The following is a 19862-nucleotide window of genomic DNA, read 5'->3' as shown; positions in this document are numbered from 1 at the left end:
GTCCAGCTCAATTATTAGGCATGCTGATAAGCTTAGTGTGCTGTAATTAGCGTGAGGCGCCAGGCAATTATGTCTTTGCTTATATGACCAGCAGCTTAATTAAGAGGTGTTTTTTCTTTTTAAATAAATTTTCGCTGCGGTTCTGTCTGCCATTTTTGTTTTCTCTTCGAGCAGACACATTAAGGTACAAAGTGCGCAACTCTTGACTCGTTTTTTGGATCGTGAAACGGAAAGGCACTTGCGGCGGGGCCAGTGTCCGAGTTTCCTTTCCTCGTCAATGATTAAGATTTGTATTTGGACAATGGAAATGGATAATTAGGGTCGATGCTGCGACTAAGGAAATGGATTAAGAAATCACTTGTGAAGTCGACCCTCGAACGGCTGTGTACGAGGCTCTTGTCTATTGTGGATCCACTTTCTATGGTCCTCCTCCAATAGGGGTTGCATCATAAGATATTGGAAATTGGAAATCGTAAGACATGCGGCCGGGATGCCAAAGTATTGCCCCGTGTCGCTTCTAAATATTCGTTATATTCGTGTGGTCTCGTTTCGTCTATCGGGTTAAGCTTTTGGGATTGGACTTTCTAACACGAAAATTACCAAAATTGGAAGAGAAAAAAATGCAATTTTTTCATCACGGTTCTTCAACGAGACCTTTGCTCGCTATTTCTTCTCACTTTTGCTTGCATGATCAGCCCAAGAAAAATTTCTGCTTGTTGTTAGAGGAATAAGAACGTTTCCACCCATGAAGACAAGGGATGTACGCCATGAGATAATGTAAGGCTGAATAAGCAACGTAAGACTCAGTCGGAATCGTCAAACCATACGAAGATGTAAGGACTTTGATCAGCCGATCGAGCTTTCTTCACGGGTTGTCACGTCCAGGGGGGCAAGGCAACTCCAGAATTCGGAGCTGTTGCAGAGCTTATGGATAACACAGCAAGTAACGTTATTATTATTATTATTATTGTTATTCTTGTTATTATTTCGAGATGCACCGAAAACGAAGGAAGACAATTTTTTTTTTTTTTGGGTCAAAATGCAAACAACTTCAACTTGTAAGGACCCGCATGGCAACCATTCTGTTCCAAAAGAGTGATTCCGATTAAAATGACTTTTTCTGATTTTGTTCCCTGGATGAGTTTTAAATAATCGGAACGCGTTTGGTAACCGTATAAAATTTATGTTCTTGGAACAGAAACGCGTTTGGTAATCGCACATAATTTCTGTTCCTAAAAATAATTATTTTTCCCAATTTTTGTCATTTACGTAAAATAATTGTATAGTTACTTATGAAATTTCATCATACATTTCGAATTAATCGAAGATTAGTTCATATTGATTCACTTATATAACATATCGCATATTGACATATAAAAAGAAATATCAAGAATCATTACAAGTCATTTCCGCCATATATAGCGGGGTTTCATCTAACTCTCTTGAGCGAGTGAACAACCGACACGAGCGACATCCTCGTTTTTGCAAGGAAAATGCATTGCACCGCCCTGCATTGGTGTGCGTTTTTGGTTCTCGATCTTAATTCATCCAAAACTTAAGAACGAGAGCTTGCTAGTGTTCACATTGCTTATTTTTGTCTTCTTCCAAAATTTTCTAAAACTGGACTACGTCTAAAATACATAAACCTACGCAAATCACAACCAATAAAATCAAGTGCACAATCAAGGAATCATGGCATTGATAAATCGCATCATAAAACTCTAACGAAGCCCTAATGCTTAGAAAAATGTGGTTCGGGTTTAATTTAAAAAATGTTTATGATTTTCCTAAAAAGAAAAAAAGTCTATGAAATCTAAGAAATCTAAGCCCAAATTTATGAAAATGTGGTCAATCTAGCCTAATATAAGCTTATTCTATTTTTAGAGATTTTCTGAAAATTTTCTGGTTTTTTAGAAAATTTTCCATTTTATTTTATTTTATTTTTATTTTTATTGTCGCATATATTTGTCTTTGAAAATGAGACCTCGTTCTGTTTTAGATCAAGGAAAAAGTGACCAAAGAACTGAAAGGAAAAAAGTGAGAGATATGAAACATCATTCTGTTTTGTGATTCTAAAAAGTGATTCTTTTTTTTAGAATTAAATTTTTTTTTGCTCTTATTTTTACTCCAAAATTTTTTTCGAGAATAGAATCAGAAAATCCTTTATGCCACCAAACATGATTCTCATCTTTTTTTGTTATAGGGAACAGATCAAAGAACCAAAATGATTGCCATGGAGGTCTTAAATGTCTTAAGGTTAAACTACACGCATCCTTACGTTGTCGTGTCTGCGTGGAGCTGGCTGGCCTCTGCATATTGCTGTCTCATGGTCCCAAGACGCATACGGGCACACTCTTTCTATATTCACCTGGGGGAAATAGAACTTGATTCTGCGCGCTTGCGAACTCCGGCGCTTCAATCCTCGGAATCATTCTCGATGCGAGGCTTCCTATACCCATCTCGTGTACTTTGGGGAGGAATAGAACGACAGTGATCGAGCTTTCGTCGTTATTAAAAAAAAGCTTCGACAAAAAGCGAATTGATTGGGACGAAGAAAGAGTGTTGGAATATGCCACTTTTCTCTATTCCCGTTTTGATATGATCACGTTTTCGGAAAATTCCTTTTCCAAGGATTGAGATGACACTCTACGTACACGCCACGGCACTGCACTCATAACCTTAGGAAAAAAATTAAGAAAAGGAACAGGACGACCGAACATTACCCGGTTTTCTGCTAAAGCAAGCATTAGGAGTTTTGTACGGTTGGCAGGTCAATGTTATTCTGCATGTCTTGGAGAAGAAGACGAACCATTTCTGCTAAAAGAAGGAACTTGGTGTTAATTGAAAGATGGGTGATCATTTTAAACTGTCTTAGTCTAGGGGACATTGTTAAGGAAAGAACTCCCAACGCACAAGACCCGGACCGCAATGATACCCTCTCAAGGTTGTTTAACATTTACTTAGACTTTATTTATTTCACAAAAAATAAATATTTTTAAAAATATTTTTTTAAAAAAAATCGCCTCCATCTCTTGAAAAAGTTAGCCAATAAAAAATATTTCATTACCAATAATAATTTGTGCCTAATATTTTCTTAAACGATGAAAGTATTTTTCTTTCCAGTCATTTTTATAAGAGCTATAAGTAATCATTTTTAGAAAAATATTTTTCAAATCATTCGTTTCCACAAAACAAATGGAGCCTTAATCTCCTAAATTTTGTTCAATGAGCTCAAAACTTCCAGCCTCAATTCTCATTAAGTTAGAATACATACCGGTCACAACCTGCTTTTGTACAAAGAATACAGAGGGTACACCCTCTCACTTGGGAAAGTCTACTGAACATGAAAACATGACTGAATTGGCCCTAATTACTCTTCAGGACGGAGTAGAAGAAGGGAGGAAAAATCTCTTAGGTGTCAGCATCACACATGCATATCTTTCACTCAGGCTCTTGTTATATCTGCACAAGGCCCAAATATGTTAATGAGAACTTCACAGAAGAGGCTGTCACAAGTGCAATTAACGAGAAGTCATCTTCGAGCCAGTATGCTACGTCAAGGGGCTTCATGTTTTTCCTCATCAGTCCAAGACAAGAGTATCCCGGTCTCCTGGACTTAGTGGTATTACTAGTTCGTACATGGCTTCTTTGCCTTCACACCGGCTCCTCTCCTTATGTCTGTGTCCTCAAGCAAGAGTCGATACATTTACCGCTACATGTCTTCTTTTCCTCAACTCCTCTTTTATTGTCGTGTCTGTGTCATTGAGGAACTTATGCAACTCGGATGCTTTGACTGCTTCCTGTAATTTAGACCATGTTCAGTCATATAATCAAATCGGCCATGTAGGTCATCAAACAGCATGTCGGAAATGAGTAAAAGGATGAACAATTCTACAATTTAAGGTATCATTACCTTCGCCATGATTTCATCTACATTCTAGTTATCACTCCTTTCGACATCATTATTTGTGACAACAGCACCTTTATCTGACCTAGCAGGTGATGCATTCTTGTCTTCCTGCAGTTCAGGACTCGAAAGGTTGCCATTGACGACTGCTCCACCATTTGACGAATGATAAGTCCTATTCGCATACTGAGGTTCTTCAGTGCTCTTATCCACCAATGGTGGTCTAGTCTCATTATTTACCTCCTGCACACTAGTTTCTTTTTCATGCCTTTCATCTGCCACTGGAATTTCTTTAACAGCCAGTTTTGCATCTTTCTTTTGCTGTTCTCTCTCCCGCCGCCTCCTCTCCTCTTGCTCCTTTATTTGCTTGAACCTGGCGAAGAGCAAACAAATAGAAAGTCAGGCAATCTAGAATTGACTCCAGTATATTCATTAATGAGCAGTAAGTCCCACAGAAACCAAAAACTGCAACCTTTCACCAGGGCGGGGTCCTTCCACAGTCAAATTTTCCTTTTCTTGAACCTTCTTGGTAGAGATAAACTCAGATGCACTCTTCTGATTTCGAGTTTCATCTAGTTTAATTGTGTTGTTGCTGCCAGATTGTTTGAGCGGATTTTCAGCACCACCAAACTTTTGAAGCCATACTTGTTGTGCAGTGCTCAAAATGTTGTTTGTCAGCCTGCAAATTGATGCACATGAAAAAAAAAAAAAAAAGATAGAAAGCGATCCTTGGCTGAATAAATAGTCACAGAAAGCAACGCAGAAAATTATAGCAAGGAAACAGGCTTCGAGAGAATATTGATTATAATCACAACTCAGAAGATCATCACAATGCACTCACCAATAAAGGCTTAGGCCAGAGGGAACAGAAAGGGAAAAATATCCAATCATTAGAGGTAGGAATTTTGTTATTGCTTGGGAACTCTTCAAGCTTGGATCATTGCTCTGCCAATCATCAAAAAGAGTCAATCCCATTGTCATGTTAAACTACTCACTTGCAAACTGTCAAAACATAGCCAACAGACCTATTAATTATCTATTCCCAGAGCCATTCCTAAATTCTTACTGGACATATGGTCACCTGCTCCAATTTATTATGCATAGAGGAATAGCAGGCAGATTTAGTGCACCAGTGCAAATGCAAAAAGACTGCACAGAAAAGCAAGACATGACAAAAACTGTTGAAGACATTCAGCAAAAGTCTACAGCCCATAATGTATGAATCAAGATTGTATGTGCTAATGAAAGTGATGTCTGACTGTGTGTGTGTAAGTTCAAGAGGGGGGAAGAAGGATTTTTTTTTTTTTTGAATATATATATTTTTTGGGGCGGGGGAGGGGGGGGACGGGGCGGTTGGGGGAGTGAGGGAGGGATTTGGAACGAGGGAGTCTATCTGTTGAAAGGATTGAAAGATTCACGTCTGAGATATAGACCTTCATCAATCCATGCAGCAAGGACATCTTACTTTGTTGCATTATATGATGCACTATGTCCTTGGATGTAGACTTAAACACTCCCCGATCCATGCAACAAGGACATCTTGGTTTGCTGCATTATGTGATCAATGGTCTAGCAGGCACGTGTATCATCCATGTCAACATAAGGAGAGCTTTTCATGAAAGCATACAAGAACAACAAATGAAAGAAGAAAATGTCTTGTGCCATTGTGCTTCACATATCAACTTACATCGAATGAAGTGACCAACTAAATGACTAACCTGAGATGACCGCATGATTTGGACAGACATGTACTGAGTAAAAACCAGCAACACGGGCAAGACAAGGTATGCCAGTGTATCTGACCATCCAAGGGGTGGATGACCATCCTGCAATGAAATTTAAGCAGTAAAGACATAAATACATCCAATTCATGGAAGATGTGGCAGCACCTATATCTAGAGCATAACGGCAAGAATTTAAGGCATGAACAAGGACATGATGCAACTTCCAGTTTCCTCATAGCATGCTAGTCAACATAATTTCTGCAGCTGAATTGTAAAGTTTCTACAGAAATACTGTCAAAACTGAACTATATATATATAAGCTTTCTAGTAATTAGTCATAAAGGACAAGGTTGCTATGTAAGATGCGCATCACTTACTACAAAAGGAAAAAGCCAAGAGATGCCACTTCCGTTTTGTCGAGCTGCAATTGTTGTTGGTCCAGCCAAGGAAGGTATCCAGAAGAAACCTTCTGTAAGGAGTCCCTTATTATTCAATGGAGTATGCCATCAGTTAAACAGAATACGAAAGCAACTGCCAAATTGACCTTAAATAAATAGCATCCCTACCTCGTCTGCCACGTTTGAAAGAGCCCTATAAAGCCCAATCCACACTGGTATAGTGGCAAGTGTAGGCAAGCAACCTTGGAGAAATATGAAAAACATTAAAATGATAAAGAATATAAAAGATGAAAGATGATTAAACTAAATAAATCCGCCTCCCTCGCTAATCTTACTCCTTATTAGGTCCAGTAAAAACTAAGACCAAAATCATACAGCATGAGCAATCTATCTGAAGCTAAAGAGAGCCATATTCTTTGTTTCTTCAAATAACAAACTATAACAGATGACCAGCATGAAATATCTACCATCTCTTTAGAACAGATTACCAGTGTTGCTATAGTAATTCACCTGCTAGTGGATTTATTCCAGCTAGTTTATACAATCGAGCAGTTTCAAGTTGAATTCTCTCCTGTAGGTACACATTGAAGAATAAACGTCAATTAAAGATTGAATACATAAATAAGAGGCCATAGCTTTGAGGGAACCCTGAAAAAGTGATGAAAGAAGAATAAAACTCCCACCTGATCACCTGCATATCGTTCCTGAATAGCTTTTATCTGTGGTTGCAGAGAGCGCATTGCCATAGCTGATTCTACCTGAGCAAACAATTTCAAATACTCATTTACAGTGCTGTGCCTAAAAAAAAAAATGCCACAAATAGATGTGGCAGAGGCATTTACAGTACCGACCACATATGGGCTAAAAAAACCAATGATGTGATAGGAACCGCAAGATGCTGCAGTTGCAAAGAACACTATATACGAGATAAGGGATGCAATATACAAATATTCTTCCTCTAACCACTCATTAGTTAAATAAAAGAAAACCTGTTTCTTTGTCAACGGAAATGTAGCAGCCTTGACAAGTACTGTCAGGAGAATAATTGCAAATCCATATGCATATGGTACGTGCAATGTAGAAAGCCCATCCTTTAGGACCTGAAATTGAGACATAAGAGACAAACATTTAATATAGCCATAAGCAATCATTGGCCATGTATAAAAAACGTCATACAGCACACAACTTAAACAAGTTGCGTAAAATTACGCAACACGATATATAGTTTGACAGTAACAATTAGGTTCAGCGAGGCATTATCCGTGGAAGTTTCTTGCATGGCACAACATAGAATAATCTAGAGATAGATTCTTCCTACTTAATGATCATAACTGGCGCAACCTGGGCATAGCAATTCCTGAGCGAATAGTTTCAGAGCACAACTGCAGATGAGCTAGGGACTGGGCAAAAGAACTGTTTGGGGGAAGAGATGTTATCCAAGACTGAGATTAGACATTCCAAAGTAATAACACTCCAAAAAGTCATAAGAAATCTCAAGATTAGCAGCATAACTTGTTCGTTTTCCATCCGTACGATCCATCATTCAACAATACTTATCCAGTCATTCATGCTCCCTTTTTAAATCCACAATTCACCATCCTCAAAACAATGCTTCAACAGAAACTCCCCCCCTTCCAGCAAGAGTTTCAACATCGGCCAATCAATCACAGGCTAATCGCTCTTAAAAGGAACAGTAGCAAAAGACCACAATCTGCTGAAATTAGCTCCAAAGGTCGATTCCGCACACCTTGAGAACGCTCTCCATGTAATTGGAGATGCCGGAGAGCCAATCGCCGTCCTGCTTGGGGACCGTAGTGCTCGTGACGGCATCGGAGGAGGACGAGACGGCAGCATCGGCGATCGTGTAGAGCAAGCCCTCGGCCCTGCCGAAGAGCTCCTTGACGAAAACCTCCGCGCTCTCGGGGTCGGGATTGAACCCTAGGCGGGCGACGCAGCGCGTGCCGCGAAGGAGCGGGGGTGGCTGGGGAGACGAGGGAGCGCCGAAGAGCGAGCGGCGGAGGAGAGGGCTCGCGGCGGCGGAGGAGCGAGGGAAGGGGGAGAGGACGGGGTTTGACGCGGCGACGGTGAGAGAATGGGACATGGTTGGGGACCGAAGGTCGGTGATGGCGAAGAGAGAGAGAGAGAGAGAGAGAGAGGTTTTAGGTGGCGAGAGGGTTTTGTGGCATTTCTTTAGTGCGAGCGTTTGTCGTAGCGGGGAGGCTGCGAAGTGGAAGATGCTGATGGTAATGATTCCAAGATTCTGGGTAGGACCGCTTTGTTTTCTTTTTTATTTTCTTAAAAATATAGTGGAATCCATAAAACTATTTTTTTCCCTTTTTTTGTTTTGTCTTTTCCATTTTTTGTGGGGTTCGAATTCAATTGTCTTTTTTAAAATCGATTTAAGTGTAGTGAATGATAATCATTTCGAAAATATTTGAAATATGAAATGAGGAAATTGAAGCCAAAAAAAAAAAAAATGGGGTGTTGCCGCTTTTAAAAATATCTAACCAAGTTCCGCCAATTACAACGCGCTCAACAAATTTTAAGGTGCTCCAGTTTTCAAGCATGTATTCTTCGGATGTATAATTAATACTTAATAGCACTTTGCACAACCTCGATTCCTCTGCTGCTTTAATATCCAACATAACATCGACTTTAAAATAACATAACTTATTTTACCCATCATCCTTTTAATATTCTTAAGAAAAAAGAAAGGAAATTAATCACATCACATACTTATTTTGTGATTCTGTTTCTCTCGGACGAAATTTGTGATGGCCTTCATTTAGTTATTGTTTTAAATGCTTTTCTAACTTCTATGTTAAATTGAATAAACGAGCTTTAATAACCAACACAACATCGAATTTAAAATAACGTAACTCCTTACCCATAATCCTTTTAATACTCTTAATAAAAAAGAAAGAAAGAAAATTAATCACAGTACATACTTATTTTATGATTCTGCTTCTCTCAGGCGAAATTTGCTATGGCCTTCATTTAATTTCTGTTTTAAACGCTTTTCTAACTTCTATGTTAAATTGAATAAACGAAGTTTTATAGGATGTCAAACAAATCAAGTCCTCGAGAAATATGCACCTTTGGCGTTGAGAGGAAAATCTGTAAGGGTGGCATAGGCCGAACGGCCTATTAGTTTATCGAGCTCTTCTTGATTTTCGGCCCATGGGCCTCTCCTTGTTGGAAAGATCTTATTCGGGGGAGAGCTAATGGGCCTGAAAGTGCTAAAGAAGCTGGTCTTCAATCGGCCCATATCACGGGGTTATGAAGATGCGGTGTCAAGTAGACTTGTCAAAATAGGATATAAACAGCTCTCACCTCGTTTTAGGTATGAGTACTCTTAGATTAGATTACATATAAAAGTATTTTAGGAATATGAGTGTTGCATGTGTTGGGTATGAGTCGGACCCTGTGCGAGTTACTAGGTTTGCATTCTAATAAATGAATCATAAACGGATTAAAAGAGCCTATTCGGATCAGCTCGTTTATGACTCGACTCCACCCGCCGCCTTGACGTATGTATAGAGTATTCGGTTTGAGGTGCCCGGGGAGGGGGGGGGCGCGGGGGGAATTGTAGTCTGAGCTCGCCGAATTCGTCCATTGATCATGTACAATTTCGCTCACTCCATCATCGACCCCAATGGATGGCATCACTAATTGCTGCGCACTTGCACCCATTGATCGTGACGAGCGACTTGGTTATCAGCGTGCCTAGTCTTGTGCATCGTAGGCCAGTGAAAACGGCAACAAAGCAGTTGACCTCACCGTATCTTACGCCTTGCTATCACAGTTAGCATCATGGATTTACGTGACAACTTGGTAGCATCACAACATCTGCCTGGACAATGAATGATGTCCAAGCAAGAGACTACTCTTAAATATGGTATGGCATGGAACTCCATGAACGCTCCAAGGAGAAAACGCCGTAGTAGCACCTTAAGAAGACCACATGACCATCATATCTTGAACACAAGGAGGAAGGGATAAGAAAAAAGACCCAAGCGGGCCATCCAATGTAAGGCTCGAATCCGCTCCGCTCCGTTCAGAGTCTCCGGATAAGCCTCGAATCCAAAAGGGACGATCCCATTGGCCACTTCATGTCTTACTTGGCAACCACCACCCGTTTCTGTCTTTACTTCCCAATCTCATCACCATCAACTCCTCCATTACGCACCACCAGAAGAGATAGACGCAGAGATCTTCAGCTCAAGCTCAAAGCAACCTCCACCAATGGCGGCGACGGTGTCCACCATGGCCATGCTCAACGCCAAGTGCTTGGCTACCAGCTCCTCCTCGCTGCCCAAGCTCAACCCCGCAAAGCCCTCCGTCAACAAGCCCACCTTCCTCAACCTCCCCGCGGGCCTCCTCTCCGCCTCCTCCAAGCCGGCCCAAACCCTGGCCGGCTCCGCCATCGCCGGGGCCGTCTTCTCCACGCTCGGCCACGCCGACCCGGCCTTCGCGGCCCAGCAGATCGCCGAGCTGGCCGAGGGCGACAACCGCGGGCTCGCGCTGCTGCTGCCCATCATCCCGGCCGTCGCTTGGGTCCTCTTCAACATCCTCCAACCGGCGCTGAACCAGATCAACCGGATGAGGAGCTCCAAAGGGGTGATCATCGGGCTCGGGCTCGGCGGGCTCGCCGGGTACGGGCTCGGACCGGCCCAGGAGGCGTCGGCCGCCGAGCTGGCGGCGATCGCCGAGGCCTCAGGAAGCGACAGCAGAGGGCAGCTCTTGCTGTTTGTGGTGGCTCCGGCCATCTTGTGGGTGCTTTACAATATCTTGCAACCGGCTTTGAACCAGATCAACAGGATGAGATCTCAGTGAAAAAGACAAAATGAAGTTAGAAAAGACTTGGGTTTCTGAGGAAGTGTAGCGGCACTTATACATGTAACATGTACCTGCACTTTCCGTTAATGGAATTTTCTTGTCTCATTTTTTAGAATCTCTGTCGCGGTTCATGTTCCGGAAGATGTAAAAATATGGCCATTAACACTACTTATGTACAATACTTTCTCCCGTAGACGTCCTCTTTTCATCCTCACTTTCTCATGCTCTCCGGCATCAACAGAGTGTAATCTTAGGTCAAGTTTGCATCTTTGGCCTGTGAATGTAATAGAGAGTCCATTAGAGTGACTCTAAGACGGAAATTTTCACTCGACTAGGTCGATGAAGTGGTGAAAATCAAGGGTCGCGCTAATTCAGAGCTTCTTGCAATGTTTAGATCACAAAGAAATGAAGTCGACGCAGAGATGATATTCTTTCACATCACAAGAAATAAGGTTTGATGTAATATCAAGTGCAGATTAATGCCATTAGCCCATAAACAAGGACCCGTTCCTACTGCTCGGTTACTGGTGAGTCAGTCTGGCTATGCAAGACTGAAATTAAAAAAACAAAAAGGAATGGAAGTGGAATGAGTGCAACACGCCGCAGATTCGATGTCCATCGGCTCCTTGGAAGATCCTAGTTGAGGTATTATTCTATGGAAGATTCTCATATGTATACCAAATGATAAACCCGAAGAAAATTATAAAGACAACAGAGGAATAGACAGCACATGGAGCCTGTAAAGACCAACAACATAATCAGAAGCAATTAACGGCAAAAGAGAACTTCAATCGGACCTTTGACATCAGTGTATTAACGCCACACACTACCAACTTATCAAACTCGGTTAATCAGTCATCTATCCCGAATTCAGGAAAATGGGGAGTGCATAGGCGGTGATTGCACCGGAGGAAAATTTCTTCAACCACCGGCCGAAGCAGACAAAATGACTCCAAAAGAGTCAGCTTCTGGACAGAGCTTTGTTGACGATGATTACCCTCTTTTCCAGCAAAATGCATTCTAAGCTAATTTACGGAGCATTGAGAAGTAGCAGAAAGTAGAGAATAGGGTGTGACAATAACCTCAATAAAAAGCACAAATGTCAAAATTTGAGGAGGTTCTAATGCGGGGCTGATCCTCCAAATCAACCTCCTTGAGGTCTTCCTTCTATACCTGTTGCATCGCACAGACCTAACTATGAGATGGCTTGACTATCAGGCACAAATTCAAGTGGTTGGCTTTCAGAGTCTTCAAGCTGCGATTGAGAAGCAACTAGCTTGGCCTTCTTGTACCTGCTTGAACTCCTGAGGATCCTGTCGAGGGTTAGATCCTTTCTGTCTGAGGACCTATTGCAAGAAGAGCAAGAGAATGCTGTAAGGAAGCCATATCGGGAAATAGGGAGGTGCGATCTTGTTCAGTGACATTACTTGCCATGCGCTAATGAGATGGAAGAAGAATCTAAGCACATGCTCACCATACATTGAATATATAAAACTGTGAAATTGCTCAATAACAAAATGCAAAACACATTTAAAGCATCCGCAAGGACAATTTGAAACAGCAAGCTATCTCGTATGTTTTTTATATCTTCTTCTAAAAGCAAGAAAGGCCATGACATGGATCAATTGCATATACTTACTGTGATTTCTTCATGCTACTCCCACCATCATATTTTCTTGAAAGGTTCCCTGAGGCAAATTTCACAAAAGGAAAAACTTTAGCTATTACTAGTTCCAGATAGCGGTCAGCCAACGAGAGATTACGATAAATGGAACTCATCAGCTAGTAGACTTCATTTAACATGGCAGGCACAACTAATTCCCGGGCCAATAGACATTAGGAATATACCATCCCTAGGTGAGTTCAGATTTGCATTACTGTCGCCATCCGAGTAGCCAGACAACAATGTATCTGATGGTGTCCTGGTGCTAGAATAAGAACCCTCAATTCCCTCAGCTTCTGCAGAACTCCCACTGCTTTCATCCTTGAAAATCGCGACTGATGTTGCGAGCAAGCTTTTCTTCCTTTCAGAGGTACCAACAACTTCCCCAGTATGCTGGTGAGAAGATTTCCTAACAGCCAGACGATAGCGGTCTACTTCTGAGCGCCTATTGTTGCCTGCTTTAACATTCTTGGTTCTTTTCATGTCAGAGCCTGATGCAGCTGATGCTTCACTGTCTTTCTCTAGATTAGGAGTAGCAACAATGACTTTGGCCCCGGGAGCTTCTTCAGCTATAATCTTAAACTTATCCGATTTCGAAGACAACAAAGTGAGGTCTGTACTTCCAGGACCTACAGGAGGCTCCTTCCCATTCTTGTCATTAGCTAGTGATTCTTGAAGTTGGATGGAGTAGGAGTTACCGGTAGGAGATTTTTGTCCATCTTGTGGTCCATTTGACATAACTGAACTCTGCAACCAAGAGGAGCTGCCATCAACAGTTGTGTCAGCTTTCTTTGTTCTTTTGCCTTTAACCTTTTTAGTTACTCCATTTTCTTTTGTCCCTCCATGAACAACAGAATTGTTAGGAGCCAGGGCTTCTTGCTGGAGTTGCCTTGGTACAAAATAATCACCGAAATTGATCGTGTCCCTTTCATTGACCGCCTTCGAATGATTGTTCACTCCGCCTAGATGGTCACCACTAGGGAGTAGATCCACATCCCTAATCGATTGAGGAGGGTCGTCCTCACTATTTCCTTCAATTGTATGTGATGGAGCTGGAGAAAAAAGAAGATTCCGGCGATTAGATGAAGTGTAAAGAGGATAAGCAACAAAGACAATTTTCTCCTGATTCAAATTAGTACCGTTCATAGCCTTCATGTGATTGGAATGCCCATTATCAGTCTCATTCACAGTCGCACTAATGGGAAGTGGATCATTAGCATCAGAGTGTGGATCTTCCATATCTACACTGGGTAGATTCTCCACAGTTGATCTTCGCGATTTTTTTCTTTTCTTATGTGTATTCTCTTCAAAAGTTTCAATGTTCATTTCTTTGTCAATGATTTCTTCTAAGGATTCTGCCTTAGACCCATACACATCAAGAGGCTCTGCAGCAGCATCCCTCACCATTGTTTCTCCTCCCCTTGTTTGAGACAAGTTGTTTTCTCCTTTAGCTAGATGATCACCACTAGGGAGATCCACATTCACAATCAATTGAGCGGGGTCACCCTCGTTATTACCTTCAAATGTATGTGATGGAGCTGGAGGGGAAAGAATATTCCCTGAATCAGAAAGTGTAAAGAGGGATAACAGCAACCACGACAATTTTCCCAGGAAACCAATTAAATACCTTCCATGGGCTTCAGGTAACTGGTATGCCCATTAGCAGTCTTATCCACGGTCGCACTAATGGGCAGTGGATCAATAGTGCTGGACTTTGGATCTTCCATTTCTACACTGGGTAGATTCTCCACAGTTGATCTTCCTGATTTCTTTCTTTTCTTCTTTGTCTTTTTCTCTTCAGCATTTTCAAAATTTACCTTCTCAATGATTTTTTGTGAGGATTCCGCCTTAGTTCCGTGCACATCAAGAGGCTCTACAGTAGTAGCCCTCACTATCATTTCTCCTCCCCTGGCTTGAGACAAGTTGTTTTCTCCTTTATCTAGATGGTCACCACTTGGGAGATCCACCTCAGTGATTGATTGAGGAGGGCCACCCTCCTTGTTGCCTTCAGATGTATGTGATGGAGCTGTAGAAGAGAGAAGGATTCTCTGAATTAGAAATAACATATACAGGATTGACAGCAACAAGGGCAACTTTCTCAATTTTAACATTAATACCTTTCATGGGCTTCATGTACCTGGTATGCTCATAACTTGCGTCATTTAGAGTAGTAGTCATTGTTGTTGGTTCAAAAGCATCAGAGTATGGATCTTTCATCTCCATACGGGGTAGATTCTCCCTAGTTGATCTTCGTGATTTCCTTTTTTTCTTCTTTGTCTTCTCTTCAGTGCAATCAAAGTTCAATTCTTTCTCGATAATTTGTTGTGAGGATTCCACCTTTGTGCCATCCACATCAAGAGGCTCTACAGCCCTCACTATCGTTTCTGCTCCCCTTGCTTGAGACAAGTTGGTTTCTCCTTTATCTAGACGGTCACCACTCAGGGGATCCACATTACTGATTGATTGAGGAGGGCCACCCTTTTTATTTCCTTCAGATGTATGTAATGGAGCTGGAGAAGAGAAAAGAATTCACTGGATTAGAAAGAGTGTTTACAGGATCAACAACAACAAGGGCCACACTTTTTCGGGTTTAACATTAATACCTTTCATGGACTTCTTATAACTGGCATGCTCACTAGTAGTGTCATTCAAAGTGGTACTCATCGGTGTTAGTTCAAAAGCATCAGAGTTTGGATCTTTCATTTCCACAAGGGGTAGATTCTCCCCAGTTGATCTTCGTGATTTCTTTCTTTTCTTCTTTGTCTTCTCTCCAATGCTATCAGTTTTCGCTTCTTTCTCGATGATTTGTTGTGAGGATTCCGCCTTACTCCTATGCACATCAAGATGCCCTGGAGCAGCAAGCTTCACTATTGTTTCTCCTCCCCTAGCTTCAGACAAGTTTTCTCCTTTATCTAGATGGTCATTACTAGGGAGATCCACATTCTTAGTCGATTGAGGAGGGTCGCCTCCGCTATTTCCTTCAGATGCATGTGATGAAGCTGGAGAAGAGAGGAATTCACGGAATTAGAAAGCATGCACACAGGATTGACAGCAACATTGGCAATTTTATTGGGATTAAGATCAATACCTTTCACAGGCCTCCTGTGACTGGTAGTAGTCTCATTCCCAGTTGCACTCGTCAATATTGGATCATTAACATCCAAGTTTGGATCTTTCATCTCCACACCGGGTAGATTCTCCACAGTTGATCTTCGTGATTTCTTGCTTTTCTTCTTTGTCTTCTCTTCAATGCTCTCAATATCCATATTCTTCTCAATAACTTGTTGAGAAGATTCCACCTTAGTCCCATGCATATCAAGAGGCTCTGCAGCAGCCATCACCATTGTTTCTTCTCCCCTCGCTTGAGACAAGAAGTTTTCTTGGTTCTCAAGTTTATTTCGGGATTCATCACCTTCAGAAACTTTTTGAAGGTCAGCTAAAGATCTTCCAATTAAAGAGCTTTCAATGTGCTCGGTAAAAGAATTGATGCTCTTTCCCCCATCCGACTCCTTTAATCTTTTAGACTTCTTTCTTTTCTTCGGCAATGCTTTGAGTTCCTCAATTTTAGAAGCAGCTACTGATTCACCAGTGAGAATAGCCTTCTCAATGCCCCCAGTGACTTTATTCTGGCCAAATTCTGTGCATAACCAACTTAATACTAGAAAAACCATCATTAAGATAAAAGGTACTAAGCCATACTCAGCCATAGAATGCTTAGTACCTTTTTTCGAGTGGTCCGGCTCTCTGACTACAAGTGAACAACTGTGGACACCATCTCCTGCACCATCTCCACTATACTGTTTATGGGAATTGACATCATGCATCTCAATATCTACAAGATGAAATAGCAAGTAGTGAGAACATGGACTATTGTGACTTTAACTTATGGCTGGTATTTAAATTGCTGAAAAATTATGTAGAAAGGCAGCGACTCTATTAACCCAGTCGAGAAAGTATATTCTTACCCTTTTCTTGAACAAGTTCTAAAGGCTTTTCTTTAAAAGAGGCCTGTTGAGGTTCAGAAGTTTTCGGGCTTTGAATGCTTTGATTGGGAGCCATGATATTTTCAGGTTCTCCAATGAGATCATTGCGATCAAAGACCAAACTTTCCTTCTGCACTTCCATCTCATTCCTGATGGCTTTCCTAGAAGAAGGGTGACTCAAATCTTCTAGATTGCACGCCTTTGACTTTTTCTCGTTTTTTTCCCTCTTCTTATTTCTTGAACCAGTTGTGAATGAGTCACAAACGTCCAAAGGTTCGGTAGATAATGGAATAGATGTAGAAATTTCAGTGTTCTGCTTCATCCATAGAGAGGGCAGAGGGGTCATTCTATTTACGTTCGAACAATCAATAACGTCATTTTGTTCAACCACCAAATTTTCTGAAGCGATGACAGGAACAACCTTGTCAACATTTTGGTAGCTACCAGCCTTTGGTGTTGCTGAAACCTCAAACCTGGACAGCCTTTTGGGCACAGTTTCAGGCTGGTCATCAGGTGTAGTATCAAGTTGATCACTGGAAGGTTTACTAGTGATTGCAAGGAGAACAGGTTGGTCGCTGGAGCTAGGATTGAGCCTGTTTCGTCCATCAGAATAGACACTCAAAATGGAAGCATCAACTGAAACAAACCAATTCTTTTTAACCCCATTGAATGCACTTCTCACATGCATGGAATCGGCTAGATGATAAAAGTCTCCTTTGCGCTTAACCTGTCAGATTAATGAAAGCTCGTAAACTTTAAATGGAAGAAAAGTAAAATAAAAACCAAGGCCATGGTCCATCCTTTGTACACATACCTTTACAGCGTTAACATGTATCTCCCCCAAGGTTGGGAAGCATGCTTTGTGTTCAACCTTTATTTTCCCTGTGAATTCAGACCATTAGCTGTCATTCACTGATTAAGACTATACCAACACTTATTTTAATTAGGAGTCAAAACGAACCAAGCATTAGTTGAAAAAGAAACTGGAAAATGATGAACCTTGTCAGGAAAACCATTTATAAATTGCACAAGATGATTGTCTGAACTCATGTGTACAGCCAGAACTACAATATTTGTGAACCAAGATAATGCAAATTGATTAAGACTGCAAGAAAATGTGATGAAGGTGGAAACAACAAGAACAAACATGCAAACAACAAGTTTGACGTTCTCAAAGAAAGATGTCTTCCTGCCTATATTTGCAGAGAGGACCTAGCTAAACAAAAGACTCAAGTTAGCAAAACACACCCACTGTCCCCTCCCCAAATAAAAGCAGCTTGATCGAAGCCTAAATAGCCAATTATACACCTGCTCTGACAAACTTTGGCAGCAGAAACTGATCATTGCATGCATCCTACAGCATTTGGTCATTCACGAGTTCTCCTATTTCCAAATACAATTCAGTGAAAACAGTTAAAAAATTTAACATCTCAAGTATTCAAAGCCTGACATCTCAAATAAGAAAAGGACAGCTTTACCACTATCTTCCCCTAAAACAATTGAAAAGAGCTCATCCAAACTTATTTCCAAATCGGTTGAAGATTCTCGCATCAAAAGCCTTGTAAAGCACAGACACACAGGCATAAGTGACGGGCTGAGGTTTTTATGGGGCGACCAGTTGATCATATAGCCAAGAGGTATCCCAAAACTTGATATGTTACATGTATGGGCGGACTAGGGTTTTCCCTAGGGTTCTCTAGGACTCTCTAGAATATTCTCAAGGGCGGACGATACTGTAATTGTCCCTCTCTCTAAAAGCTTCCTATTTATTATCTGGTTAGGTAGATGGGAGATGCAATTTTAACCATCGGATCAAATATAGATCAATGGTTGTAATCCAATGCCTTCTTGTCCTCTCCCACCAAAAAGAATGAAGAATACAAAAGCATCCGGCTAAGCTTAGACGCTCCAACATACAAAGGAAACCAAGTCAATGCAAAGGAAGCCTAAGTCCGATGCAACACCATAGGCACTCCAACCTCCTCCATCTACAAACCCGTCACCCATCATGTTCGATCAGCAAGTCCCCCACATTCCGCGTCACTCCAAAATCAACCCCGCAACCCATCAAATATAAGCAAACATGACAGACACCGCGCAAATGCAAACGAAAAATACAAAGAAAGAAGAGAATCCGAGTTACTTTTGAGGTCGGAAACGGTAGTCGATGCAACGTCACTCCTGATAGGCACTCCAACATCCTCGTCACTCCAAAATCAACCCCGCAACCCATCAAATATAAGCAAACATGGCAGACACCGTGCAAATGCAAACGAAAAATACAAAGAAAGAAGAGAATCCGAGTTACTTTTGAGGTCGGAAACAGTGTCGGTGTCGGAGATGAGCATCGCCAGGTGAGTACCAAGGCTGGTGTCGATGAAAACCGCTCTCGGAATCGGACCCTCCATCGTCGAGCGACTCACTCGACAATAACACTTGGAGATGATGACGACGTCGATGCTGATAGTAACGACATCCACGGATCCCAAGCCTGAACCAAGCCTCTGTCGCTCGACAGGGTTTAAAGTAGGGTTTTTTTCCCCTTGCCGCGAACCGCTGAGTTCAGACCATGGAGAGGACCCCTTTTTGATAAGTAATAAAGTATTTTTGACACTTCGGCTAGAATAAAATAAGTTTTTTTTGTGGAATTATGAGAAATGTTTCTCTTGAACTTCAAATGACTTGCATAAATACGTGCTGCGTGGATTTGAAATTCACAATTCACTCGACCTTCGTTTATTTTACGAAAAAATTTTTGAAAAATATTGTTCGGGGAAGTTATTTTTCGGGAAAATAACCGCTTTATTCGGTAATTGATTGTGACTTGAAAATGAATTGAAAATATTTTCCGTTATTTTGTAAGGAAAATCTTATTTAGTTAGAAATTGCTAAGTTGATTTAGTCGGAAATTGCTTAAGTTAATGGCGGCTGTCCTACATGACACACCGCACTCATGTCGATTTTTTTGTTTTTTTGTTTTTGTTTTTGTTTTTTCTTCTTATGGCAACAATGACATCCAGCAATAAGCCACGGGCAATATGGCGAGCTCGAGCCTCGACAGCCTTGGGCAAGGCTCTAGCTCACCAAGATCCGATAAGGTGGGCTCTCGCTAGTCCGCGCCTATGGCCTAACTACCGGCAACCGACAAAGGAAGAAAGAAAAAAAATAATGAAATACATAAATAAATAAAATGCTATTTAAAATGCTAATTTTTTTTTTTAATTTAGGCCTTGATGGACTCGAGCTCGGGCGACGAAGACCAGAGCTTGGCCTCGATAGTACTAGCCTTACATTCCGAGGACAGGCACTGGTGTCCTAGGCTTGATGGACCAAGGCGTGGCAGCCAAG

At 41.4% G+C, this 19862-nt stretch overlaps 3 protein-coding genes across 8 annotated transcripts; 1 reads left to right on the top strand and 2 right to left on the bottom strand.

Moving 5' to 3' along the window:
- Positions 1-3216: 3216 nt before the first annotated feature.
- On the bottom strand, positions 3217-8270 carry LOC115749314 (ALBINO3-like protein 1, chloroplastic). 3 transcript variants are annotated; one of them, XM_048281339.1, is made up of 12 exons: positions 8233-8270; positions 7777-8180; positions 7019-7129; positions 6713-6787; positions 6540-6600; positions 6198-6271; positions 6009-6113; positions 5626-5733; positions 4749-4852; positions 4380-4586; positions 3914-4280; positions 3217-3800 (listed from the first exon to the last, which is right to left on the bottom strand). In XM_048281339.1, exons 2-11 carry the CDS (start codon positions 8128-8130, stop codon positions 3938-3940), a joined length of 1542 nt encoding a protein of 513 aa, XP_048137296.1. In that variant the 5' UTR covers positions 8131-8180; positions 8233-8270; the 3' UTR covers positions 3217-3800; positions 3914-3937. The 3 variants fall into 3 exon arrangements, with proteins under 3 accessions (XP_048137296.1, XP_030541927.1, XP_030541929.1); XM_030686067.2 differs by lacking the exon at positions 8233-8270 and having other exon boundaries at positions 3217-3793; positions 7777-8226; XM_030686069.2 differs by lacking the exon at positions 8233-8270 and having other exon boundaries at positions 3217-3754; positions 7777-8226.
- A 1839-nt stretch (positions 8271-10109) lies between these two features.
- Positions 10110-11058, top strand: LOC115749320 (photosystem II core complex proteins psbY, chloroplastic). Its single transcript, XM_030686079.2, has one exon. It carries the CDS (start codon positions 10275-10277, stop codon positions 10863-10865), a length of 591 nt encoding a protein of 196 aa, XP_030541939.1. The 5' UTR covers positions 10110-10274; the 3' UTR covers positions 10866-11058.
- A 550-nt stretch (positions 11059-11608) lies between these two features.
- LOC115749311 lies at positions 11609-19084 on the bottom strand. 4 transcript variants are annotated; one of them, XM_030686058.2, is made up of 12 exons: positions 18823-19084; positions 17329-17396; positions 16491-17241; positions 16253-16363; positions 15620-16168; positions 15135-15530; positions 14649-15041; positions 14159-14557; positions 13671-14069; positions 12717-13583; positions 12508-12556; positions 11609-12214 (listed from the first exon to the last, which is right to left on the bottom strand). In XM_030686058.2, the coding sequence occupies exons 1-12, from the start codon at positions 18920-18922 to the stop codon at positions 12064-12066; spliced, it is 4233 nt and encodes a 1410-aa protein (XP_030541918.1). In that variant the 5' UTR covers positions 18923-19084; the 3' UTR covers positions 11609-12063. The 4 variants fall into 4 exon arrangements, with proteins under 4 accessions (XP_030541918.1, XP_030541919.1, XP_030541920.1 ...); XM_030686059.2 differs by having other exon boundaries at positions 16497-17241; XM_030686060.2 differs by lacking the exons at positions 13671-14069; positions 14159-14557.
- Positions 19085-19862: the final 778 nt, after the last annotated feature.

The sequence above is a fragment of the Rhodamnia argentea genome, chromosome 6 (genome assembly GCF_020921035.1).
Source record: "Rhodamnia argentea isolate NSW1041297 chromosome 6, ASM2092103v1, whole genome shotgun sequence".
NCBI classification, from domain to species: Eukaryota; Viridiplantae; Streptophyta; class Magnoliopsida; order Myrtales; family Myrtaceae; genus Rhodamnia; species Rhodamnia argentea.
This window is presented reverse-complemented; position numbering and strand designations above follow the sequence as displayed.

Coding starts and splice junctions, on each gene's coding strand:
- LOC115749311 (XM_030686058.2), bottom strand. CDS start 18,922: ATGGAGGGTCCGATTCCGAGAGCGGTTTTCATCGACACCAGCCTTGGT. Junction 14,558..14,648: donor GTACATGAAGCCCATGAAAG/GTATTAATGTTA, acceptor TCTCTTCTACAG/CTCCATCACATACATCTGAA. Junction 14,070..14,158: donor TTACCTGAAGCCCATGGAAG/GTATTTAATTGG, acceptor TTTCCCCTCCAG/CTCCATCACATACATTTGAA.
- LOC115749314 (XM_048281339.1), bottom strand. CDS start 8,130: ATGTCCCATTCTCTCACCGTCGCCGCGTCAAACCCCGTCCTCTCCCCC. Junction 6,272..6,539: donor TGGAATAAATCCACTAGCAG/GTGAATTACTAT, acceptor TATTTCTCCAAG/GTTGCTTGCCTACACTTGCC. Junction 4,853..5,625: donor AAATCATGCGGTCATCTCAG/GTTAGTCATTTA, acceptor GATGATTGGCAG/AGCAATGATCCAAGCTTGAA.
- LOC115749320 (XM_030686079.2), top strand. CDS start 10,275: ATGGCGGCGACGGTGTCCACCATGGCCATGCTCAACGCCAAGTGCTTG.